The sequence below is a fragment of the Chiroxiphia lanceolata genome, chromosome 15, assembly GCF_009829145.1.
Source record: "Chiroxiphia lanceolata isolate bChiLan1 chromosome 15, bChiLan1.pri, whole genome shotgun sequence".
NCBI classification, from domain to species: Eukaryota; Metazoa; Chordata; class Aves; order Passeriformes; family Pipridae; genus Chiroxiphia; species Chiroxiphia lanceolata.
In genome coordinates, this window is record NC_045651.1 from 2,312,937 (window position 1) to 2,339,729 (window position 26,793).

The 26,793-nt window shown below is 52.4% G+C and overlaps 1 protein-coding gene across 5 annotated transcripts in view; it reads right to left on the bottom strand.

Annotated features, from left to right (window-relative positions):
• Positions 1–26,793, bottom strand: part of PCDH1 (protocadherin 1) — a 56,202-nt gene that overhangs the window by 15,096 nt on the left and 14,313 nt on the right. For 4 of the 5 annotated variants that reach the window (XM_032702606.1, XM_032702605.1, XM_032702604.1 and 1 more), the window contains exon 4: positions 11,784–12,003. In XM_032702606.1, coding sequence (XP_032558497.1) covers positions 11,784–12,003 — 220 coding nt within the window. Of the gene's footprint in view, positions 1–769; positions 1,370–11,783; positions 12,004–26,793 lie in introns of those variants that run through there. The other variant, XM_032702608.1, reaches the window with a different exon arrangement.

Below are 26,793 nucleotides of genomic sequence, written 5' to 3' on the forward strand. Positions count from 1 at the left end.
TCCTGAAAATCAGGAGGTATCAACACCAATGCAGCCGGTGAAAGGACAAAACGGGGATATGGGGAGGCTTAGGAATGGAGGCACACAAGTTATTTGGGAAAAAAAAACCCAGATCCTAATGAATATTGCTCTGCCTTAGGAATGGAGGCACACAAGTTATTTGGGAAAAAAAAACCCAGATCCTAATGAATATTGCTCTGCCTCATGTTTGTTATTAGGGTGGCAGAAAGACGCTCTTGTGGGAAAGTGGGAAAAAGACAGATAATCACTTCCGATAGGGAATATCAACCTCCAGCTGCCCCTGGGTGCTGCAGTTTACAGGCTGCTGGAGGTTAGATGCAATAAAGTTTGCACCACTCGAGGGAGGCCTGCCAGAGGCTGTCCTAAAGGCACCAGATGAATAAAACACACTTTAAAGAGCGAGCGAGGATTAATCCCAGTGCCTGAGATCCGGGCGGGACAACCGGGATCCATCAGCATGCCCCCCGCTAGAGGCAGACTGGCAGACGGGGTTTGCCAGCTCTGCCACCCCCAAAGCACAGCAGGAGGGGGGCAGCAGGATGATCACGAGGAGATTTTGATTTCACGGTCCAAGAGAGACGCGTGAAAATGTCCAGAATCGGTCCAAGGGCGTCATTTTTGGAGCGATTCTTTGCCGACAGGGAGGGTTGGTACCAGCAGCTCTGCTCCTGCTGCACAGTCCGTGGCAAAATGTGTGCAGCATCAGGCAGAGCAGCCTGTACCTGTCGGAAAGAGCAGCCCAGAGCTGGGCAGGGAGAGAGCTCGAAGGGAAGCGTGATTTGAGAGGTGCAGGATCAGCAATTGACCCTTTGAAGGAAGCTGTTCATCATCATTAAAGAGGTTTATGTCCCCGGGGAGCGAGAGGCAGAACAACACCGGTCCTGTGCCTCACGATGTGGGTGAGCACAGAGAGAAAACAGGGCTTGGGGGATGAAAAATGGGATGTGTGTGGGTGGGTGGCAGGGTTTACCTGCAGCAGGGAACTGCCTGAACACGGGAAGGGTTCAGGATCTGGCTGCTGAGGAAGCTGATAGGGGGAACAATAGCCTGGAAGCCGCATTGTTTGCAGGAAAGGCAAGATATTTGCCTTCTCTCACTGATGTAGCTGCATCTCTGTGGGGGCCCCTTCCTGTGTGGTTAATAAGCAGCAAGATGCTAGACATGGAATACACAATTCCTTTTGCTTTTATTCATTTTCTTTCTAGATATAATAAGTCTTGCCTTTGTCAAGATCCCTGTTGTCTGGGTAATTTCATCTAGAGATCCTCAAGGAACAGAGATCTCCATATCACTCAAAGTTTAATATCTTGGTTTTAGTTGGCATATTTTCAAGCAATAATTTATACAGCTGAAGAAGAAAAAAAAAAAGATTACTTACGTCTAATTGGCATTACACTAATTACCAGCAAAATACATCAGGCAAATATCACATCTACTCACTCTCTGTCATTTTACATTCCCTACTCCATCTTCTCTTTCCTCAGCAGCTATAAAACAACTCGACATGCCGTTCTGACACATCCCTGAACAAATATCAGATCCTAACCCTCTCCTCCTTTCTCTCGCTGCCTCCCTGTTTCTCCACTTCAAAATAAGGTTGTTCTAAACCAGCCCCAGACATACAACTGATGGAGAACTGCTGCTCCTTCCTATGGACCTGAGTCCCTGTCCTCCAGCATCCTGGATCCCTTCTCTGCTGGATCCCTTCCCCAGCCTCTCCCACTGTTCCTGGTACAGAGGGTTCATGGCCATCCACGTAAGAACATTTTACCTTTTATATCTGAGCAAGTACAGAACACAGACTACAATAGAGGCACACGTCTCACACATGGGCCAGCTGAGCTGATTTTTTCCTGACTCCCAGCCTTTCTACCAGTTTACCCAAAATTAGTTTAAAAGTGAAATTATTTTAATGTTATTTTAACATGATAATGCCAGTTTTACACTGGAGTAAGGGTCACAAGTGTAAATGTGACCATCTCCAAGACCCACCACGAGCACTGTCCTCATTCTCTGGTTCATTTTGATGTTAATCTGCTTTCACCTGGTTCAGAGCAGCTCCCTGCCAGAAAAGAGCCCTGGCACAACCTGGAGGTGAGCACCGTGAAGGGACATTTCCCTATTCTTGGCCTCCAAGACCAAGAACAAGATGTGGCTGTTTGGTTTTCATGACACAGCAGTGGAAGGAGCCCCCACTAAGTCTCCATCAGCCCCAGGGCTGTCCCATGCTTCCACCAGCGAGGTGCAGCCCTCCTTTTCCACCAGGCTGAAGTGCACCACAGAGATTATTTGGGAAGCCTTGTACCCAGTGCAAAGGCACAGCCCCTTCTCCATCCCACTGGGTCCCAGTAACAACACACAGGGACAACTTGTCACCGTACGTTCCCGAGACCTGTCCTGGGAAAGCCCTCCAGCCGTAAGGCACATAAATTTCCCCCATTTCTGGGGGGAAAGATCCTTGTCCTGCTCAGACCAGACAGAGGTGCTGGAAAGGAAGCCCAGGGAAGAAGGACCTGCCCACCACGTGCCCTGCCCACGCCGCTGTTGTGCCGGCCCATCCCTGTGGCTGCATCAGCTCACACGAAATGAGCCCTGGTTCCTGCTGGGGACACTCAGCTCTCTCTGAAAGGAGAGGCAAATGCAGGGGCTGATACGGTTTGGTAACCTCTGAGTCAAAGCAGCCTATCCCTGGGATCGCTCTCCACATGCCATGACTAATGTGAGATTTATGGAGTGTCCTCTCCGCGAGCAGAGCAAAGCGCCGGCGTTACAGGCACTTAATGGAGGTGACTTCAAATCAGGATGGATGAGAGCTTGTGGGAAGGAGACAGGAAGAGAGATCCTTTAATAGTGAGAGCACAAAGGATAAAATCCTGGGGAAGAGCGAACAACTGAGACTGACATTTGACCTGTCTCAATAGCAAAGCTCCCATTGATTTCACCGGGGACAGGGATGAATCCCTTATCCTCTATCTCATGCCGATGAGAGGGATTTTCCATGTGAGGGATCTGACCGATCCTTCAAACTCAGACACATGCTATTTTTATGAGAAAGAAAATGCAGTGTGAAGTCCTCAAGAAGCTCAGATGGGAGACTTTGTAAGCTTCTCTGGCATTAAGTTTAAATCCCCCACTAATGCAGGTCCCCTTACATGGGCAGAGGCACTGCCAGGCAGGTTTATAGAGACATCCAGGAGCATTTGGAGGCAGATAAAGGGGAAATAACTGCGGTAGATCACACAGGAGCTGGAAATGGCACGTCAAATTACTTCAAAAGGAGCTTTCTAAGGAAGCAGGTCTTTGAAAACAACAAATAGTCTGGGGCTGCTGAGGGATCCTGGTTGTCTGTTGCTTTTACACTTGGTCGCTTTTTCTGGTTTAGACGTGTTCGAAACCCCAACGTCGACCTCAGCTCCTGCAAAATCCCTGCTCCTGCTAGCTCAGCGCTTCGTGGAGCCACGGAGCAGTCAGGTTAGGAAAACTGCTCTGCCTGAAGAGTAATATGGCCAAAAAAAAAAAATTGATCCAGCAAAAACTTCAGCCTGCTCAGCTCCCTGGTCCAGCTGGCCAGGCAGCTGTGTTGGCACAACAGGGCACAGGGATGAGCAAACCAGGACAGAGAGGAGGGGACCTGCCTCTTTTTGGCACTCCTGCTACCAAAACATATGGGGGGTTTGCTGTGGCTCATCAACAGAAAGGCTCACAATTCCCATTCCTGGCTCTTCCCCGTGGACATGACCTGGAGCACCTGTCCAAAGGTGGGACACTGGGGCTCAAGGCCTGTTCGAGTGCATATTCTAAAATGTGGTAGAAAACACAAAAGAAGAGTCTGACAGAGCTTCATCCAACCCCTCCACTCTGAGGAAATGTCCTCTCTGGAGAACAACATGGCACAAGGGAAGGACCCACCCTCTTGTTCCCATCGCGGATTCTAATTTGGAAAATTTCTTCCTGTAACACAGTTTAATGAACTTGAGTTGAAGCCATGAATAGTTTGAGGATGACATAAAGTATTTTTGGAAAATAGGCTTTATACCAAAGAAGGGATGTTTAGATTTGGTCCAGAGATAAGAATAGTTGTGCATGACCATTTGCATGGGCATTTGCATCGGAATTTGCAGCCGTTTCCAGGCAAAAGTAAAATATCAAGTCCTGTGTGGACTGAGTTCCCTGTTTTAATGCCACCAGGGTACAGGAGGGCATGTCCTGCCATGTGAGAGCTACAACCCTTCTCCAGGTCTGCTGAGGTGAAAAGATGGTGGAAAGTGTTCCTGCCCTGGACTGGAAGAGGTGCCTGATGCTGTTTGGTCTCCCTGATCTGGGAGACTGGGAAGTCCTCCCTTCCCTGGGCCAGCAGAAGTCATCATCCCTGCATGAGCTCATTTGTAGTTCTTAGATAAAAAATGATGCTCTCCAATCTGTTTGCAGCTGATTCCTTTAAGAAAAGCGTCAAAGTTTGCCATGGAGCTGACCAAGCCTAGTGAAGAGGGAAGAGTGTTTTTAAAGAGTGAGGTGAGTTTGGGGTCAGCTGTTCTCCAGTGTTCTCCAGGCCTGTGGTCTCTGCAGTACTGCCCTGTAAATCAGCAAATTTAGAGCAGGGTCATCCCCCTGAGATGTGCCCTCGTGGCAGCACAGGGAGAGGATCACGTTGGGTAGGGCTTCCAGATGGAAGAAAGAATAAAGATTAAGAAAAACGATCAGGTTTTCTCCATCCAGTAAGTTCAGAGCAGGAAGAATGTGAAGGGCATAAAACAAGGGAGAGGACATTCACTAATTTCCATCATCTTACCACAGACAGCAAGAGGGAATGGAAGAGCTCACAGGATCACAGGGAATAGCAGAAAACTCCAAAAATTCAATCCTGAATGCAGGAGGCACACACACAGCCATAGGGACCCATATATTCTACAAGAGAAGGCACCTTCCTACTGAAATATGGAGCTTTTTGTCTCTTGGGCGTTGACTCAGAATGACTGCACTGCCCAGGTCTTTCATAATCACATAATGGAACCACAGTTCAGGGACAGAAAGGGTGGAAAAAGAAATCACAATCCAACAATCCAAATTTGGTTTCTTCAAATAACTCCTCTAAAGGTGTCCAAGATCTGCAAAGGATCTTTGGAGAACTTGAGGACAATCTTATATGTGCACTACCACATAATCCTGTGAGGCGAGAGAGACGCTGCCAAATAAATTATTAAAGCTATTTTGGACAACGTCTGAAGGAAGTAGCATCCTTCTTAGAAGGTCTTGAGAGGATTAAAGGCATTCTCTGTAGCTGGTAGCAATGTACTCCTTACTCAGTCCGGGGAGGAATAAACAGCTGTACCCTGTTTACCCTGGGATTCTTGGGACAATTAAGGAAGGTGACCTGGCTGACGTGGTGTGACACAACTGCTCTGACCTGAGCAGCTCTTTCATAAGAGTTTACCCAGACACGGCTGCTGGAAACCATGGAAAATAAAGACACGGGGTGAGAACGAGTTTGAAATTACAGCTCAGGCAGAAATGGGGTGTTGAAACCAAGGTGGTGTAATCCATGGCCATTTGCAATCTGTTGGATGTTGTCTCTGGTGATAAAAATCTTTTTCCCACAACTCTCTTCAGCAGTGATTAGGCAAATCACGAGCTGTCTTTGGGGATGAACCAACATTAAGGGTGGAAAGCAGAGAAGCTCCTGATTTCTTATGGAGAAATGCAGATGCCTGTAGAGCTGAAGATCACCGAGGAGGCCAGTCATGATCTGTAGAGGCAGATGAGATGGTCACAGAGACTGTGCACACCCTAAACCCGAGCAGCACTGGAAACTGCTAATAGGGACAAAACAGTGACAGTAAGGAATTCCAGCCCCGAAGTCAAGTGTTAAAAAGGAAAGGGCTGAAGATCAGTTAAAAACCCCCAAAACCACAGTCTCATCTAGAGATGAGTCCAGGCAGCAGCTAGACCTGATGTTCTCAGCTGACCAGATGTGTGACCTGCTGGCCCTCCATCAGCAAGGGCAGACTGGTGCCCAGTGCCAGCCACAGACCAGCTTTATTCCAGGGATGGCAGCTTTTATCCCATCCCATGCCATACCCTCCATTTTCTCCCAGAAAGTGTGAGATCTTCCAGTAGCAGAAGAGGTCTGGGCACCAGACAACCTGTCCATGCACCCTGGCGTGGCCCAGGAGCTCAGATCCCACACCCCAGACAGAGCCCACTCCAAGGCATTTCCCAGCCCTCTGCTACAAAGCAAAACCGCTGCAGGGTACGTTTGGAAAAAAAGCTCTGCAGACTGAACATGTGCCTGGAACTCTTTCTGCAAGACAAAAGGCACATTTAAAGATAATGTAGAAAAAAAAAAGAATAGGTTTTAAGATCTAGACAAGTGGCTGTGCCAGAGAAGGAGGCAGAATGTAATTTTTTTGTCCCATCTGTTGGCTGGGAGGGATCTGAACAACAATCACAGTGTGAGCCTTAAAAAGAAGCTCATGACTGGACTGGCACTAAGCAGAGACAGGAGGTAGAGGCTACCCAGTGCTGCAAATCCATCCTCACCATAAGCAGGGAGAAGGGACTGTTGGTTTGGGAGTCCTCCTCTGAGCCACCCATCTTCTCAAGGGACTGAGAGCTGGGGGGGTTCACATGGAGAAGAGAAGGCTCCAGGGAGAGCTGAGAGCCCCTTCCAGGGCCTAAAGGGGCTCCAGGAGAGCTGGAGAGGGACTGGGGACAAGGGATAGAGGGACAGAACAAGGGGGAATGGCTTCCCACTGCCAGAGGGCAGGGTTAGATGGGATATTGGGAAGGAATTCATCCCTGTGAGGGTGGGGAGGCCCTGGCACAGGTTGCCCAGGGAAGCTGTGGCTGCCCCATCCCTGGGAGTGTCCAAGGCCAGGCTGGATGTCTGGTCTAGTGGAAGGTGTCCTTGCCCATGGCAGGGTGGTGGAATTAGCTGATCTGTAATGTCCCCTCCAACCCAAACCATTCCATGGTTCCCTGGCACTGCAGGGTGCACACACAGCCCGGTGCCAGCCGGGAGCCGCCGCGTTTGCATGCGATGGACACACATGAGCATCATGAGGCCAGGAAGACAAACACAAGCAGGCACATTATCCCTGCTACAGATGTCACTGAGTGCTGCTGGAGGGCTGTGGACCATCATCTGGACACGTCCACACCGCTAAGAGGTTGTTGGCAAATTGATGGTCATGCAGAGAAAAAAAAAGAGACAAAGGAAGGGAAGACTTGAACTATAATCAGAAGTGTAGCAAAGAGGAGGAGGACAAATGCTCCCCAGACTGCCTTTGCAAGGGTTGCCAAAAAGCAGCACATTACACCCAAGATGTGCCAGATGTTGCTGCTGCCCAGGAAAGGGGCTGCAGGTCTGTGGTGGTGTCAGGAGCAGATGGCAATGGCTGGGAGGAGCACGAGGAAGGGTGGGAGGAGAGGAAGAGAGACCCAGCTGCCAAAATAGCTTGCCTTGGCTCTGCTCACAGTGAGGGAGTTGATTCAGTTTTTGAGTGTATCAAAGAGAACTTTAATTGGTGACTTGCTTGAATGTTGATCTACAAGTACACACCGGTATCATAGGACTCCACGGAAAGAAGTGGGAGGTAGAGCAGCTGAAGCAGAATTTAAGTGTAGAATGGTGAAACTGGAGGCAGAGAGGACCTACCACTGGAAGGGCTCACCTGGGGTCTCACACACTTGCCACCATCTGCTCTCAAAGTGGGATATTCCCAAAGGAGTGCTCAGAAATCACAGGGTGGAATTTCATGGCCGTGTCACGCCAGGGTAAGACAAGCTGCTCCTCTGGCTTCACAATGCATCAACCTAAATCTCTCTTGAAACAAAGAAAAATCTGCACTGACGGGGTTTTATTAAGCCCAGCAGTCAAAGCCGGGAAATGGTATCTCAATTCATCTGCTCAGGCTGTGCTGAGGTGTACAGAGGAGGTGGGGGACCACGAGGAGAAGGCTGGTCTTGTCAGAAAAGCCCGTGGCTATGAACCAGACGAGAGGGTTTTACGTGCAGCCCTGCCACGAAGTCCCAAAGCCGAGCTGCTCACGCCTCCTACGTCAGCAGCTGCCTGGAGGCGGCCGGCACAGCCTTGGCTTCACCATCCAAGAGCAGCTGGAGACCTGCCTCGTGGCTCTGGAGCGCTGGGAAGGCTCTCACCTTCGGAAAAGAGCAGACAGAGGAGCTGCCAGCTCATCTGGGGGTCACCCAAAACTTGCAGACACCTCCAAAATGCAGAATATAATTTCCTGTTTCATCCCCCCACCTACGGTGGAGTTTCTTCCCTGGAAGGGGAGCTGCGAGGATAAACTCATTAACATCTGTGAAGTACAGATACTACCACACTAAGTGCAGTGCCAAAGCTCAGGAGATGACTGTTAATTACATATTCAGAGCGGGGTTGTTACAGAATGCATTTAAAAATGGCATGGGGTCCCCACTTTAAATAACGGGGATAAAACAGATTAAGTGTTTGCCCCTGTTCAGAGGGCTGAAGAACACAAATCAGAGAGGCTTCATCCAATATATCATAATCTTGGGTACGTCTGGACCACACAGGAGCAGAGGGAAGCAGCCTCCGTGTAACGTTTCCTAAATTGCACATATTGGTCCTGTAATCCTACTAAATTCTCTCCATCGCCAATGGAGAGCGACTGGCACTGTCATAATCCAAGCTCTGTGTGCATTATGGCAGGGCAGATCCTCTGCAGAGCACAATCACTCCCAGGCTCCTTCCAACTAAAGCAAATCTGTGATGCAGGGGGAACAGATGTCTCCAGAGAAAGCAGCGGGTGGCCAAGTGGGAGACTGAGCTCCGTTCCCAGCTCAGCACACCCCACCAAAGTGGGTAACACCACTGCAAAATGTTGGGGAGGAAACAGTGGGCAGCCAGGTAAAATACCAGGGATGGCAAACCTGGGCTGGCTGAGGAGCTGGCACACGAGTGCCAAGATCCTGGAGAAGTCTTCGTCGGGAACATCATAATTCCTCCTGAAAAGGACCTGGCTCAGCCCCTGCAATACAGCATTTTACTGCAGTCTGCACAGCAAAAAGTGTCCAAAAAAGGAGGACACTGATATGTGTGTTAATCAAGTGAAGAACCATCTACAAAGAAAAGGCATGGATCTGTCTTCCAGTTGAAAAGCTATAAATAGCCTTGCATACTTGCTTATCAGATTGGTTCGGCTGCAGGGATAATCTCCTGGAGAAAGCAATGGAAGCCCTGTTATGTTGGATATTTATAACTAGATGAAAGCCTAGAAAATGCACAGTCGTGTCAGTCTTGCGCTCGTGCCACGAGATAGGGTGTGTGGGATCCAATTCGTCTCCTCAGTTTAATATAAGGTCAAGAATGATTTAGTCTTCCCAGCCTCACAAAAACACAAGATCTGATCTCTTTGAGGGGTTGGTGCTGCTTGAGCCGAGACAAGGGCATGGTGAGACAGTCCCCAAAAGGTCACGGTGACCCCACATGGCTGGAAGCAAGGCATGACCCTTCTCTGGACAAACGAGACGGAAAGGTTTTGTTGGAGCCACAGAGGGGTCGGACGTGCCACACCTTGGGCAGGCAAAGCGTGGGAAACACAGCTCTGATGAGCTGGTCTAACACCACCAGTGCCTGCTAATCCCCAAATCACCTGTCCCGGTGCCAGGGTCTGCTTAAAGGATCATGACCCTGACCCTGCTCCTCAGGTCCCTTGAACTGTCGCTGCCAGATTATCCGCAGAGCACCAGGACCAGCTGGGGCTAATGCTGGTGGATTCCCCAGAGCCTTGTCCCGCCGTGGCCTCTGCACTCCCCCTGCTTTACACGGGTCAGGACTGGGGCCTGACCTCCCATCCCCTGCCATGTGAAGGGAGCTGAGACAGGCCAGGCTGGGGGACAGTGAGCAGAACAGGGTTCTGGTTCTGGTTATCCCCTGGGAGCTCTGCAGCTCTCTGTACCACACGTGCATTTGTTGGTGGATGGCTGTGGGGTGATTCCTGTCCTCCTGGGATGGGAACATACACAGGGAGCCTCGTGCAAAGAGAGGGATCTGCCTGGTTTATAGGGCGGGCTGGGGTTTGTGATGCTGGGGGCAGGAAGCCGTGCCCTGCACTCTGTCCCAGTCAGAGCCACTGCTCTGGGCACTGTCCCTCAGCCTTCCTCAGCTCTGCTCATCACCTGGGGCAGACAGGGAGCATCCCAAGGACTACAGACAGCCCCCTCTGCCCTCCATCTCCTGCTGCAGACCTCCCAAGTGCTCCTCTCTCTCTTCTCTTTCTACTTTTAGTCCTGCTCCTCCCTCACCATCTCCAAGTTGCCTGGCACTTCCCAGGACTCAAACTTTCCTCTTCCAGGTCCCCCACCACCACTGCCTCACCATATCCTTCAGCACAGCCACATGGAATCTCCTTGCCTGTATGGCCTTCAAGCCTCTCTTGACTTGGGAAGTCCACTGTGTGCCAGGGTTCCAGGAACCTCTCCAAACTGCTCTTCCCAGTTGCCTGACCGGTACTTTTGGGAAGAAAGTGATCTGCACAACACTCCTAGACAAGAGGGTGCCTCATATTGCAGGAGCAATAAATGGATTTGGGAGCCCTGCCAGACCTGGCCCCACCATGGGGCTTCAATGGTAACACAGAGAACTCCAGCAATACTCCAGGAACTAACAAGGGAAGAAGGATGAGAACTTCCACTGGACCTTCTCACGTCGTTCCTTAATAGAGGGATCCAGCAGGTTTGCAGCTCCCTAAAAACCAGCTGAACACATTCTCGTCCATTTTCACACCACATACAGACCTGTCCCAAAGTCAAGGATGCTCCCAGAGGTAGGAGGGGACTTCAGGAGAACCCTCTGCCACCACTTCCCTTTCCCTCCCAAAGGTTTCACTGAACTTTCTGGCTCCACAGCAACCTCCCCTCAGCACAAGAGCACAGAAGGCAGCAGGTGCAGGACAGAAGATGTTGTATGCACAGCGAGAGCCAAGCCTGAGGAAGCAACTGAAGCTGGCCAGAGAAGATAGCTGGGGAGTGGGCTGCTGAGGGCAGTCAGGCAGGCAGCACAGAGGCAGCACAAGGAGCAGAACCGGGGGTGAAGCTGCGCCAGGGCAGGGGAAAGCCTGCAGTGAGACCACAGACAGCTCCTGGGGGGTTCTCAGGGGAAGCTGGGCCCGAGCAGGAGGTGACCTGCAGGGCCCAGTGAAGGCAGGACATGCTGCTCTCGGGTTTGCCACCCCCACGCTCTCTGATCCTCCACTCCACGGGTCTCCTCACCCCGGCCTGTGCCCCTAAACCTGCTCTCCCCTCTGCTCCCCGGGAAACTCCCACGGCTCTGACTCCCACCACAGCGTGGAGAGCTGCCTCACACCCACCCACCCTGCCCTGCCATGGGGACAGGCGCCCGTGGGACCCCCTGAGCGCGGCACAGGAGCTCACCTGGGCTGGGTGCCCCTGGGCTGCCACCCTGGACCACCCTGCTGGACCCCCTCTCTACATCATGCCAAACCCATCTACCTCCTGCCAAACCCATCTGCCTCCTCAACTCTTCCCGCTCCCACATCCCCCTGCCTCCCCCAGACCTCCCCTCTCTCCCCCACCTCTTCCCCTCCCCACCACGTCCTCGCTGTGCCTGCTTTGAGCCTGGTCTCTCCTCCATCCTCCCCACCACAGCCCAGCGTGGCCAGCGAGCTCCTCGGCCCATCTCACCCCCCGGGAGAGGTGCGGGGCGGGGGATGAGCAGCCCCGGGGGAGGGAGGGGCGGGCCCGGGTGGGCGGGCACGTACCGTTCTCGGGGTGCTCCATCTCCCCGATGCTGCCGTCGGGCGTGGTGCGCTCGTAGTGGTCCTCGGGCAGGGCCAGCGGCCCGATGCGGGGCCCCGACGATGATTTGCTGCTGGGGGTCTCTGATTCCTCCAGCCCACTGTCGTAGTAGCTGTGCTGGGAGGGATCCTGCAGGTCCTGAGCCTGGCTGGCTGCAGAGAACGTCACTCGGCGATGAGGTAACTGGAGAGAAGAGAAGAGCTGTTGCATCACCCACCCAGCAGAGGAAGGCAGAGAGGGGGGGTCATCAAACCTGACCCAGAAACAGAGGCAGAGAGCTCCTGCCCGGCGCTGCCAACACCAGCAGGGTCCATCCTCAGCCCCCCACAGCCATCCTGACAGGCACAGTGTGGGGCCTTCCCCAGCCAAGAGCACCCCATCAGACACCACACTTTGCACGGTCCCTGTGCTCCCCCAACCCACCAGCTCCGCCCGCAGCTCCTGTCCCAGCCTCTTCTTTCACCCAGAGACAACCCTGGGCAGATGTCCTCTTCCATGGCAGGAAGGCTCTGGAAACCTCCCTGAATCCTGAAGCACTGCTCCCCCCTTTCACCTGGGGTCCCCACTCTACATGTCCCCTTGGTGTCTTCAGAGACCCACGTGGCCAAACCCACCCCAGAGCCCCTCTAATGGGATCACTGCCCAGCACAGAGCCACGGTGACATCATCCCTCACCTCCCAGCCTCTGGCCTGACCCCATCTCTCATCCTCAGAGCTTCTCCACCAAGGGTCACCATCGCAGCTTTTGTCTGCTCGTTAAGCATTTCAAAGACCCTACTTCACACTTTCTCTCCCCAGCTTTGCCTCATGCTCGGGAGGAGCTCCCCGCAAACAGCCATTAAGCTACATCATTATCCTCCTCCAAATCCTTCCACAAAATCCTTCTTTGTCGTGATTGCCGAGGAGTGGAGAGGGTAGCACGAGTTCATAGGGCAAGAGCGGGATGATGCGTGCGGAGAATGAAACACAAAACACAAACACCGGGAGAGAAAAAAAGACACCACAGCGCCCATAAACGTAGGAAGGAGCCCAAGAAAGGAGCTGTTTGATGGGAACCTGGAGGTGATGAGGAGATAAGTGGAGACAACACATCGTTTAGGCTGAATACCACCTTTTTTTTTTTTTTTTTTTGCTGGTGTCTTTACTACAAATGAGTGGCAATCAGGCGTCCCACACAGCGAGCACCGACCAGGAAAGGGAAGGAATTGAGACAAACGGAGGGAAGGAACACACAGGGAGCATTTAGATGAGCTAGCTGCTTTAAGGTTGGTTGGACCTGATTAAATTCACCCCAGATGCTTAGAGACCTGATTTAAGTAACTTCAGAGTTGTTAGGGCTGGGTGGTTGGGGTTTTTTTTTCCCATACTTTTTTTTCTTGAAGAATTCGTAGAGAATCAGGGAGCTTCCAGAAGACTGGAAGTGAGCTAAAATAGCACCTGTCTTTAATGATGAGAAAAAAGAAGAGCTGGAGAATTATAAAACAGTTAGCTTAATTTCAGTTCCTGGAAAAATACTGAAGCAGATAAAAGAACTCTTTGTAAGTACCTACAAGATAACAAGGAAATGAGTAACAGCCACTGTAGGTTTGTCACAAACAAACATGTCAAGCCATTGAACTTCTTCCTTTGAAAAGACAGCAGACCTGGTGGATGGAGGAGGAGCAGTAAATGTTCTACCTTGACTTTAGGAAGTTTTTTTGACACTATTTTCGATGACATTCTCATAAGTAATGCAAGAAAACAGTGTAAGTGCAGCATGTACATCTCTGCCTGGGTAATATAGTGCAACTCACTGCAGGGTGGATGCAAAGCGTTCAGAAAGTTGCATTCACAAAGTCATTACTGCAGACAGGCTGGGACGATGGATCAAATTAAATTCTCTGGGTTGTGTCCATCTCTAGCCTGTATTTTCATTAACTGCTGGGGTGACAGATGTGGGATGTATCTGTCACATCTGCCAGAAATAATCCCCCCCCCGAGCAGCGGGGCTGGTGGAGGGGCCGGGGGCTGCAGCACACTGGGGCTGGGTGATCCATCAACCTCACCCCAAAAAATGCATCTATATTGGGATGTGTAAACAGCCTTTGAGCCAGGCAGGGATCTCTCTGCTCTGCTCAGTTTGAGCCGGGCTTTGGAGGCAGAGCTGTGCCCAGCTTGGGTGCCACTCCCGAGACGAACCCAAACAAGCGGTTGTTAGAAACCACGACAAAACATTAAAAAAAGAAATGAGGAATTTAGTTCAGGAAGGAGAAGGGTAAGGCTGGCAGAGGCAGCACTCTTGAAGCTTGTGAAAGCCTTCTGCAAAGAAAAAGCTACTGCCCTGGACCGCGGGCAGACAAGAAGAGGCTCTCAGCCATGGGAAGACTGAGGTTAATCACTATGGAAAAAACCCCAATGGTAGTTTTGGCCAAGTGCAATCACAGAATCCTGGAATGGTTTGGGTTGGAAAGGTTAGAAAGATCATCTTGTTCCATCCCCCTGCCATGGGCAGGGACACCTTGTACTAGATCATGTTGCTCCAAGCCCTGTCCAGCCTCACCTTGGACACTTCCAGGGGTGGGGCTTCTCTGAGCAACCTGTGCCAGAACCTTCTTGCCAAAGCAGAAGGTGCAATCTTTGTCATGGAGAGACAGGCAAGACCCTCTCAGGAGGACTTTGTGCCCAGCCGAGGGCAAGGCAGTCCCACCCACGGCAGAGCTGTGTGCTGATGACCCCCTGGAGTCCCCTCCCAGCCCGCTCCAAGGGCTGCCCAGCTGTGTAAAGCTCACAAAAGCCACCACTGCACAGACATCACTGCCCACTGTGCCAGGAGCTGCTCTCCCACAGCCTCCTCCCTCATCCTGACTGCCTGTCTGAAGATGATTTCCTCCCTCACCGAGGCTCATCCCGAGCTCCAAGCTCCTGCTTTCACTCTGTGCTTGTAAAACCTCAGCCAAACAACCCGGGCTCCTCGGGGTGCCTGCAATAACACAAACAAACAGCCTCTGAAACCCAGCCTGTGACAGCTACTATCCCTCCCCTGAGGGGTCTCCGTCCAAATAGCATCCCTTTTACCTGAAAAACACCTCCTTTAAATGTCACATCCTGCCTGGCAGCCCTTGAAAGGGCTCTTCTCCTCCCTGGGGGGGAAAGACAACCCGCACTCAACCCCATTCCCCCCCAGCCCAACGTGGGCAGTGCCCCCCTCATTCTCTGCCCAGCCCTACCAGCTTGTGCCCTGTGAAGCTCTCCAGCCCGGAGAGCCTTGTTCTGGAGTCACGGAAAGACACTGAATCAATTTGTCTGGCACTGACTTACAGAAATTGGGTTTTGTTTGACCTTTCTCTTGTAGGTTAAAGAGCCTTTCAGCACGCAGCATCCTCTACACAAGGAGTTGCTTGTACAGTGCAATCCAGGCATGCCTCAGTCTTCTTTTCCAGTCAAACAAACCAGGACCAAGTCACAACCTGCAAGCCAGCAAATCAGTTTTGTGGCCCTCATTGTGTAATTGCCCCAGTTTTTCCCCATTCCTCGTGGGAGGTGATCCTCGCAGGACCACCGCTGCCATCTCACCAGGGCTTCCTGCAGAGCCTTCCTTCTCCTGCCTCTCAGGTTTGTCTCACCTGAGGTCTGTACTAGCCCTTGAGTGCCACGAGCGCTCACGCTGAGCTACTCATGCAGTGTGACCCTTAAATCCATTTTAAAGTCAGTGCTTCCCGGGATATAAACCAGCATTCCCCATTTCTCCACGCGCAGCTTTGCACTCGGCTGTGTTAAAATGCACTTTGTTTAAATGGGCCCAGTTTACCAAGCAATCTGGATTGCTCTGCATGACTGCTCTATCCTCATCATGATCTCCCTCTCCACCAACCTCCATGTCAGCTGCAGGTTTTATCAGCAGTGATTTTATATTTACTTCCAGATCGTTGATTGCGGCGTTGAATGGCAGCGGTGCTGCCGCCGGGGAGCTCCTCCAGGAGAACCTCCTTCCACCAGGACTCCAGACAAACTGTTCTTCACCCAGCTGAGGATAAACCAGATCTTCACCCATCTCACAATGCTTCACTTGGAATCACAGAATCATTGAGAAAAGCTCTCCCAGCCCGTGGAGTCCCCCCTGTGCCCCATCCCCACCTGGTCCCCCAGCCCAGAGCACTGAGTGCCACGGCCAGGCCTTCCCTGGTGGGGACTCCACCACCTCCCTGAGCAGCCCCTTCCAATGCTTGACAACCTTTTCCATCCTTCCTGATGTCCACCCTGAGAGTAGTGCTCATTCAAAATAATAATAATAATAACAACAACAACAACAAAACACATCATCAGCTCAGCATATCCATCAACCCCAAGCTGATCAGCCAAGCCCTGTAACCTCAAACCAGCTCTGCCGCTTCAGACCCGCAGGAGCGCCTCGAGCAGATCCTGTTCCTACAGAGGCCAGGACCAGATGCCTAAGGAAAGGTTTAAAAGCTGGACCTGTCATGTGATGACACTGCCCAGTATCCCTTTGCCATCAAGCTGCGGTGACTGACGTCAATGCTATTTCCATCATCGAGTTGCCTGCTTTAGCTATTAATCCAGTTGTTCCCCGGGGCTGGCGAGGACAGTGTGCACTGCACACAACATCCCCATCCTTGTCCCAGCTGGCTCATGCCCTCCCACTCCTCCTGGCCCTGCCTGGGCTCCCCAGCTCCGTTAACACCCCCGGATCAGAGAGATCCTACTCCAGACTTTTGAATACTCTTTGGTACAAATTATTTCATTCAATTATATTAAGTTTCACTCTTTCAAGGCAATTTTGAATGACTTTGCTGGTTACCAATGCATGGGCAGGTACTACATCCTACGTTGTTATGTCTCAGTCCAAATTACTACAACTATTCATTGAATACTTTTGCAGTTTTCTACATAATTAACAATTTTGCAGTCTCCAGTTGGAATTGACAGTTACTGGATTCTACCTCTTCCCAGCACATTTTTTAAACTACTTATTGTGTTTACCTTGTCAAAATTGATTTCCCCCCAATGTCTTTGGCTTTCCTTGTTAATTTTCTACACTCCATAACTACTCATTTCTACTAATTGCTATCCACTCCTTCCCTTTTCCCCCAGTATTTATTGGTTTTCTATTTCTATTTCTGCTGCCTCCACTTTGCCACCACGCCAAAATGGGATCTGGGGCAAAGCTGTCTATTTTCTCAGCTGAGAAATTGTGGCTCTGGAAAAAAACTCCTTTCAAGGGCTCCCCAGTGCTAGGGAGATGATGGGGAGACCTGTGCCAGCCTCTAAATCTGAGGAACAAACCAAGCCCCCATCCCACTCTTTCCTCAGGGAGCACCAGCAGCTGCCTCCAGCACTGGCAGATGCTCTGATGATGTTCATCCCCTGGTAAGTCCTGTGGGTTCCTGTGCTGCCACAGTTCAGGGGTTTTTTTCCTGAGAAGGAATGGTTTGCAGCTCCACATTTAATGACCCCCCATCCTCTGTGAAGTGTTCTCTTGCCTTTTTGAGCCCGTGGCATCCTGCAGCAATGAACTCTCTGCTCCGTGGAAAAAGCCCTTTGGTTCTATATCTGCTGCCTGGTAATTCTGCCTTGAACTTCTCCTACCTGCAGGGTTGTGAGGAAAAAAAAAAAAATTGCTCCTTGCTCTGCTCCTTTCCAATTCCACAAATCCATGCTGCATCTTGCTCCGTGTGTTCTCTTGAGCGTGTGGGGACGTGCAGGTTGTCCTCCTGCACACACCAGGCAGGTCAGCCCAGCCCTGCTGCCCTTCTCTCTGCCTCTTCCACCTCTGCCACAGCATCCCCACAACGGGGAGGTCGGGGTCACACCCACGGTTCCAGTTTTGGGGCTTGTCTGAAGTAACACGACCTTGTTTTGATGAGGAATTTTCTTGGGCTGCCCCCGACAGCCCTGCCCAGCCTGCCTGGTCCTGGCTGCACACCCCAAACCCCCCAGCACCAGTCCCTGCCTGTGCTGGTGCCTTCTACCAAGAGGGCACGGTACGAAAAACATTATATCAGGAGAAATTTCTTCATGGAAAGGCTGGTTAAGCACTGCTGCCCAGGGAGGGGCTGCCCAGGGAGGTGGGAGAGTGCCCATCCCTGGAAGTGTCCAAGGAAAGACTGAACATGGCACTCAGTGCTCTGGGCTGGGGCACAAGGTGGGGATCAGCCAAAGCTTGATGATCTTGGAGGGTTTTTCCAACCTTAATGATTCTGTGATTCTATGAGGATTCCACCCACGGATGCTGGATGGGGACCAAGGGGATCCACTCTCTCCGCAGCCCCACTCTGCTCGCTCCTGCCTCTTCCCTTCATCAAAACATTCCCAGCTCTCAGGACCTGCACCGAGCTGATTCTCCTTGCTAAACCCAGGGAAAACAAACTCAGCCCAAACGAGAGCAGCGCTAGGAGGGAACAGTGGCTCCCTGCAAACTCACGGCATGACCCCCTGGCGCAGAGGGCATGGATGGAGCAGCAGGAGATGCGGTCCCGAAATTCCATTGTTCACAAAGGAAACCGTAAAATCCGCCCCGGGCACCCTTTTCCTGCAGCCGGGAACGGAGGTGAGCCACCCTGCTCCCCCCCTGAGCGCCGATTAACGCTGGAGTGGTGAAAATACCCAAAGTGTTAACTCCCTCGCTGCTGATCCCAAAGCAGGATCCGCGGCTAATGGGCTCATCTGGCAGCCTCCAGAGGCTCCTGCGCCTCCCCACATGCCAGAAGCCTCAACGGCCTTTCAGCCAGCTGCCAAAGGAGCTTGCTTCCCCAACAGCCGCCACAATGCAGCAACTCACAGGGCTGAGAGTGAAAGGCAATGTCAGACCCAACGCCCGGAATATAAAAATAAGTGACAAGGGAGCCATTGTGGCACAGGAGTTAGTCAACTTCAGACTAATTCATGAACCCCTCTCCGTTACAAACCAACCTGGAGCGAGGCAACATCCCCGGTTACTGAGAGAAAAAGGAGAAGATAAGCCCAGGGGACCACGCTCCGAACTGCACAGATCCAGCTTTTCGTGTGGGGAGGCTTTGTGGCCTGTGGGAATTATTTTATTTGCCAGGGTCGTGCCTGGAGAGGAGCACAGCTCCAGGCCAGGGCTACACAGGCTTTGGAGCAGGAGGCTGAGGGGAATATTTTGTCCATGGAAACCAGGGCAAGCCTCGAGGAAAGCTGGACCTGAATTGACAAAACCACCCAGGGCAACGCTCAAGCTCTAGGAAACAGGACACCAGCTCGGCTCGTGGCTGTAACAGCCGACCATTTTACAGCTCGTCTGACAACAGCCCGTGCTCCTGCCGGTGTTCTGGGGGGGGGATGGACCAGAGCACAGACAGCTCTTCCCATCCTTTCCCCAGCAGCACACTGGCTGACCACTGTGCTGATTTTTGGAGAAGAAGCCTCCCAAGGCATCCTCTGCTCTTTCTGCACCCCCCCCACCGTACCTGGAGGGGATGGGAAGAGCTCATGGCGTTCGTTACCTGGCGCAGCAGCAGCGGGAGGGAGGGTGTTTGTGGACCAGCAGCAAACACTGCAAATCAAACACTGCCCTGGCTTGGTGTCACCTCCTAGCATCTACAGGAATCTCTGGCATCTCTGCTCCTCCAGGAGCTCCTCTGCCTCTCCCTCCCTTGTCTCCCTGGTCCCCTTGGTGGCCTGGGCACACTGTCTGCCCCAGAGGTCCCTCCCTGCCCTGCCACAGCATCTCCAGATGTTCAGAGGCACAAGAACAGGCTATCTCTTTGTTAAGCAAATCAAGACAGCCAGAGCTGCATTCCCAGCAGTGCTGGATTGCTCCCTGTTAGCACAACATGCAGGAATTGAGGAAAGATCTTGTGCAGAGCAAGGGAACAGGTCCCAGGGGCTCTCCCTGCTTGGACAAGGGAGGGATGGAGCACCCAGGCAGGAGCTGCAGCCAGCACAGACAAGGGAGGGAGGCAGATGGACCCAGCTCTGAGCAGAGGTGTGGGCTGTGCACACTTGTAAGACCCCTCCTGTATCAAAACAACCTTCTCAAAAATCTTCCATTGAAGGTGCTGTGTCCAAGAGAACACTGAAAACTCTGGACAGGACTACCAGGAGAATTAAAGGCCCAGCTCTCTGATCTACTGTTCTGACAATTCAGTGGGTCACCATCACAGCTACTGGGGTCACACAGGGCACATCAGACACGGGGCTGACAGTTCTGGTCCACCTGATGCTCCTGAGTCTCATTTGATGGCTGTGCTCTGCCCACAAATCCTTGTGTCCATCCCCATCCCAGTGTGACATGAGGATTATTCCCAACAGCCCTTTAGCTCTTTGTCCATCCCAACAGGAGGGTTGTTCCCAATAACCCTTTACTTCTTTCCCTGTCCCAGTGTCTGACACAAGGATTATTCCCAACGACCCTTTAGCTCTTTCCTCAATCCTATGTCTGACGTGAAGGTTGTTCCCAACAACCCTTTACCTCTTTCCCCATCCCAGTGTCTGACACGAGGGTTGTTCCCAACAACCCTTTAGCTCTTCCATTGTCGACAAACAATAGTACAGAAGGAATCTGCAACCAGAGGAAAGACACACAGGAATCCATATGATTCCATCTCCCCAAACCAGGTAATACCCTAAATGCAACTGCTCACCCTTGTGAGTGGCTGCTCTCATGGCTGCCACTGCTGACAATTAGCGAGTGCTGACCTTGCAGACAGAAGAGACAGTCTCCAAGTCCTGCCGAAATAATGATAGCAGAACAGCCATCCTAAAATGGACATCACATCCCCAGGCACTATTTAATGAATAAATCTGGGTAAAATGTGGGCTGACTCCACATAGGTGCCCTGAAGCCTCCTGAAATTTGCATGATGCTCAAAGAAGCCGCCAAAGCCCGGTGCCAACCTGCCTGGTCAGATCGAATTTATCTAACTCATAGCAAGATCTAACGCAATTAGAAACCCATTTAGACAGCCTCAGGACAGAGCTTGCCTAACCCCTCAGCCTATCAGAGCTCTGAGCCCATGGAGGGTGTGCAATTTGGCTTTTCTTTGGGTGAAATGAAGATTGGAAAGGAAAATATGGAAATAAATCATCTGAAGGGTGACTCATAAAATCTAAAGGGGTCATAATCTTTATGGAATAATGTCTCAATTGGACTGGCCGTGGTGTCCTGAAATGTCTGTCACTATCAAGCTGATAATAGAGCTATTTTGGAGATGGTTGGTGTAGAGTGGAAATTGCCCAGGACACAGAAGGAGGTCTCATAATCACATTTAAACCATCTGAAAATCCCAGGGAGAAAAAGGTTCCAGGACTGGGAGTAACACTTGAACAAAGCCCTCGAGGAATCCAACAGCTGTAGAGTGGGAAAATAATGCTGGGAAAATAATGAGCTAATCTGGCTCCCAGTTGCACCCAGTGGAGCTGACAGAGAGTATTGAAAGCTCTGGGAGAACAGGGGGTCCTGAGCCATAAACTCAGGACTCTATCAAAAAAACAGAGACAACCAGGAACGCTGCAACGGGAAGACTCTGCACAGAAAACCTGTCAATTTGCTGAATTCAGATCATTATTCAAGTGAGTTTCTGGTTTCAGGGTTGGGGCAGGGGGGAGATCTTTGCTGACATGTAAAAATGAAAAAATGATGCTCTTGCAAAGGTACCTTTCACTTCAGAATTCAAGCCAAGTATTAATTATGATTCAAAAAGGTCAGTGGGAATCATGCCTTTGGAAATTACTAGGAAAAAAATATATTTATATATTATATGTATATTGATTGACTTGGGAAATAGGGGGAAAAAATGCCGATTCTTCCTGATTTGTTTTCAAATTGAAATTTTTCCTCTGAGGGCAAACCTGTTCTCAAACCACCTCTATTTTCACTGGCAAAGGGCAGAAGCTTTTCCTGTTTGCCCAAGGAATTGTGACTATTCCATAAGTCTGTGCACCAACATGCTCTGTTGGGCAGAGCCCTCACTTTAGTGGTCTGCAACCAACCTGCATGGACGGTGATACTGGGTAAGTCAAGCCTTCATCTGGAGACATCAAACAGGTAGGACAAGTAATAGTGTGAGGCTTGGTAGAGCCACTTCTCCTGCCTGCACTGCTCTGGCATTACCAGGTCTGGCACAGAACCCCTGGTATGGATGAGCTGTCCTCAGATCCTGGGAGAGCTGTCAAGTCCTTGGGTCAAACCTTGCAGGCTGCGGCTCGAGACAAATTTCCCGAACATTAGAGTGTGTTTCTGAGCTCTCTTCTCTTGGCAAGAGACACCCCTAATAAACTGTGATCCACTTGAAATCCTTGGGGAAAAAAAACAGCCCAAGCTCCTCCAGGCACTTGCAGAGCCTTGAATCACAACACCCCAAAAGGTCTTGCCCAGCCTGAATAATAACGAAGGGCTCTTCAAACATCTGAAACACTGATTTTGCTTTCTACGGGGCTTGAGTGCTTTTGATGAAGAAGCAGGAAGATTAATAGATTAGTGTAAGAGGAACATCAGACATCACTTCAGCAAGACATTTCGAGCAGGATCTCCGTCCAGAGCTCAGACAAGAGGTTCCCCCCCTCCAAGCAGGGCTGGATATCTGTCAGAGTCTCCTCGGCAGCAGCTTCGCAGCTGCTCCAGAGCATCGGGGAGTTTGGAGGATGTGAAAACCAGGCCGTGTGGGAGCAAAATAGCTGCAGGCTTTCAGATTGCTCGGGCCTTTAAAGATGTCTCAGAGGAGCTGAATCAGGGCACTCTGCTCCGACAGCTTCGCCACGGAGCAGGATCAGTGCAGAGGGAGGGAGGAGGTGACTCGCTGCCCGCCCCAAGTGATGGCTCTGAACAGCTTTGATGGAACCCGCCAGGATCCGCCCGTGCCACGTGCAGAGAGGAGATCACAGGTGGGCATTTTGCAAGCAAGGAGGTGCTCAGAAGGATGTTTACCTCCCGGGGCAGGGGCATCTTCAGGGATCTCTGGGTAGCACCCACGAGGCACGGCTGTGAGTGCCAAAATGGATGTAAAGGAGGAGATAGTGTACGAGCTTTCTCCTGCTCTGCCAGCAGGTCACATCCCACTCTCCCACCACAAACCCACCCACGCTTTCCTGCCAGCATCTGAAGGACTGAGGGAGTAAACAGTTTACACCACACAAGACACCGATGCAAAACAAATAGGGGTTGTTTTTAAGGGATCCGGGGGAGTTGTTTTCTTTCTGGTCCTCTACCTGACCTCCTCTTCTTCTCGTGCTCTCAGCCACAGGGTTGAGTTGGGAACATCACCGGGAAAAGAAACCTTTACTACTGGTGGGATATGGAAAGCAGGTCCTCAAGGGTGGAAATTGAGACCTCCAGAAAGTCAAGAGAGAACAGAATCACAGAATGGTTGTGGTGGAAGGGACCTTACAGCTCATCTTGTTCCACCCCCTGCCATGGGCAGGGACACCTTCCACTATCCCAAGTTGCTCCAAGCCCTGTCCAACCTGGCCTTGAACACTCTCAGGGATGGGGCAGCCACAGCTTCTCTGGGCAACCTGTGCCAGGGTTGAACCACCTGAACCACCCTCACAGCCAAGAATTTCTTCCCAATATCTAACCCAAATCCCTCTTCTTTTAAAATTGTTCCCCCTTGTCCTATCACTATCTTCCCATGTTAAAAGTCACTTTCCATCTTTTTTAGAAGCCTTCTTGAAGTACTGGAAAGGTCAAGTCAAGAAGAAAAGGTCGATGAATGGCCTGTTAGGGGGAGGCTGAGTGGGTCTGAATCACAGATGACCCAGGCTCCCAGAGGAGAGGCCAAGACTGAGCCTCATCCAGTTGGACTGATGGACTCTGCAGCTGGTGTCAGAGGTGACAAGAGGGGGACCAAGATGCCAGAGGTGGCCTTTGCTGCCTCCTCACTTGTGTTCAACCCTCCTCTGCCCTAGCTGAGCAGACTGTGGGGCTTCCTGGGGCACCAAAGGATCAGGGCACTGCAGGAAAAGTCCATTTTGGAGTAACTTCCACTGACCATCTTGGTTTCTCCCAAGAGCAGAGCTGGGGTTGTGCAACTGCAGCTTGGAGGAACCAGCTTGTGGGGCAGCAGGGGGGAGCACAGCTCTGCCATGGGCAGGAGCTCTCACACCACAGGGATGTGTGGGGATGAGGGTGGAAGGGGAGGAAGGTGCTTTGGGCCTGGCACGGGGCTCAGATTTGGCAGGACACCACAGGGGCTGAATGTCCAACCAAGCCATGAAGGGGGATCCTGCTCTTTGCACAGCCCCACATGGGGAGATCCATTCCAGGGGTCCCTGCTGGACACCAGCTCCAGGGACACAAGGGCACAGGATCCACCTCTTCTCTGCTGCCCCAAACCCTGCCAGGGCTGTCCTCCCCACCCCGAGCTGACACAGTTCCCAGGGACAGAGCCACTCTGTGCCCTTTGCTCCAGGCATCCTTCAGCCCTCGCCCTCCTCCACAACACCCCTCCCTGTCCTGCCCTACATCACGCAGCCTTTCATTACCCCAACCTCCTCTCCATCCCATCCCAGAACATCCCTGCTCTGTCCTCACCTGGGAACATTCCTCCCTCCACCCCCTCCAGCTGCATCCCACCCTTCTCCCTTCACCCCATCCACAGCCTCCTGGATACGTTCTGGCCGGAGGGACCACCAAGTGCCCGGGAACACACAGGGACCTCCAAATTCCCAGGGACACACACGGGGACCTCCAAGTGCCTGGGGACACACGGGGACCACCAAGTGCCCGGGGACACAGCCCGTCACAGCGCCGGGTTTTGTCCCGGGATTTGGGTGTCGGATTACGGAGGCTGCAGGGCTGGGCCCCGCTCCAGGGAACAGCACTGCAGCTGAGAGCCCGGCCGAGCGGGCAGAGCAGTGCTGGGAATATCAATCAGCGTGGCTTGGAGTGGGCGGCTGCCCACACAGCCAGGGCTTTCATCGCACAGGGGATCCACAGCTCGGCCGTCAGAGCCAGCCAGGACTCGGCTCTGCGCTGCAGAGGGCTCAGCATCCCTCTGTGCCATCCCTCTGTGCCAGGGCCAGCACGCAGCCTGTCAGGAGAGACTGGTGCCGAGGGGAAAGCCACAGAGATCAGGAGAGAGGGGTGAAGAGCAGCAGATACACAAAAGAAAAAGAGGGGAGATTGGGGAGGAAAAAAAAGGAGAAGTAACCCAGATCCAAGCTAGGAAAGCCCGTGTTCACCACTGACCAACACTGGCTCCAAGGGCATCTAGCAGGGGAGAGGCAGGGGGTCTGAGAATGGAGAGGAAGAGGAGGGTAGGGAGGAACGAGCAGCATCTTGTTCAGCAGGGTGAGAAGAGGGGATTGGGCAGTGCTGCAAGTCACCCAGCCTGATACGGGGAGCCCCAGGAGGTGGCACACGCTGGGTGACCTTTCAAGGGAGCAAAGAATGAGGTCCCACGTGCTGGTGGGGCCAGGGACTGTCAGGCAGGAGAGACCTGATGCCCTTCTGGACGGGTTAGGGACAGCAAGTGCCACTGCCTCCTTGCAGATGTGCTGCTCACAGAAGAGTCATCACCTGCCCAAGGCTGCACACTACACACACCCCACTGTCACCTCCTGCCATGTCCAGGCTCTGTGCACCCCACTGCCACCTCTCCCTGTGGCTGTGTACACCCCCCCCGCCACCTCCCACTGCAGTACGGGCTGCACACACCCCACTGCCCCCTCCTCGGGGGGCAGGGGTTGTACCCCTCCCTGTGCCACCTCCTCCCAGGGGCTGCACCCCCTCATCACCTACCCCTGACAAACAGCCTGTCCGTGTGTCTCTGCCACCCCGTCACAGACATCATTCACCCCTCTGTGCCCCCCCTCTGTGGGGTGCTGGCTGTGAGCACCCCGCTGTCACCTCCCCCTGCAGCACAGCCTGCACACACCCACGCTGCCTCTGGCTGTGCAGACAGCCCATACCATGGGGATCCTCATCTCCTGTGGCTGAAGCTCTTCATTTTGAGGTCCCAAATACCCCACACTGCTCTCCCAGCTACAGGCACCGCTCCCTGCCATCAAGCAAAGTCCCCCAGCACAGACCTGCCACGAGCCACTGCACATTCCTGCCCTGCCCACGGGGCTCTCAGCATCCTCACCAACGCCCCAGAAGCCAGTACGGTGTACGACCCGCTCCTCACCCCCTCTTGTGCTGCCCCAGCTCCCCCAAGCACCCAGTGAAGCTCACAGGCTGTTGTTTTGACAAGCCCAGCCACTCTTCCCAGCACAATCAGGGATCTGCAGCCCCTGGGACCTCACCAACATGCTCCCTCGTTTGGTCTCTGCATAGCAGAGCCAAATCTGACCCAAGTCCAGTTGAACCCGGGAGCAGGAGCTCATTCACAGTGCCCAGGAATTGCTCCCAGCACAGCGTGTCTCTGAAACTGGGGAAAAACAGGGCACGTCCCCCATGAACCCTCAGCTCCATCTGCAGCTCGTTGCTGGATCCATTTATCAGCTCATTCCACGTGAACGACCTTGAGAAAACCCACTGACCCAGGACAGTAGGAGACTTTCCCAGACATCTGCCAACACCCAAACCTGCAATTTATGGAGACTCCCAGCTAAATTCTAAACCAAGACAATTTCATTTCTGTCCATTACAGCTACAATATTCCTCTTATTCCCCTCCCCCCCCCCCCGCAGAGAGTAATTAATGCTGCACCGCGCTCCGGAGCCCGCGGGCGGGTACAGGCACCTCTGCTGAGCTCGCCGAAGTTAACACCACTCCAGCCAGCTTCTGGGATGGTGGGGGGCTGTAAGGACCCGAGGCAGGCTTGGGTTTGTGCAGCCAGAAAAGGATGTAGCGTATTCCCCCCGGTAGGAAAGGATGGAGCCTGGGAGACGGCCAGAAGAAAGAGCCGCTCCCCACACGTCTGTGTTCTCACCCCGGGCTCATCAAAGAGCTGCGGAGCACAAGGAAGGAAGGGAAACTTCTCTCAGAAAGTTCCCAAAGGGAAGCAGATGTCAGGGCTGAGCCAAGCCCCCAGACTGCCCTGCCCAGCCCCGCGGGGACTAGTTATTTAGGTG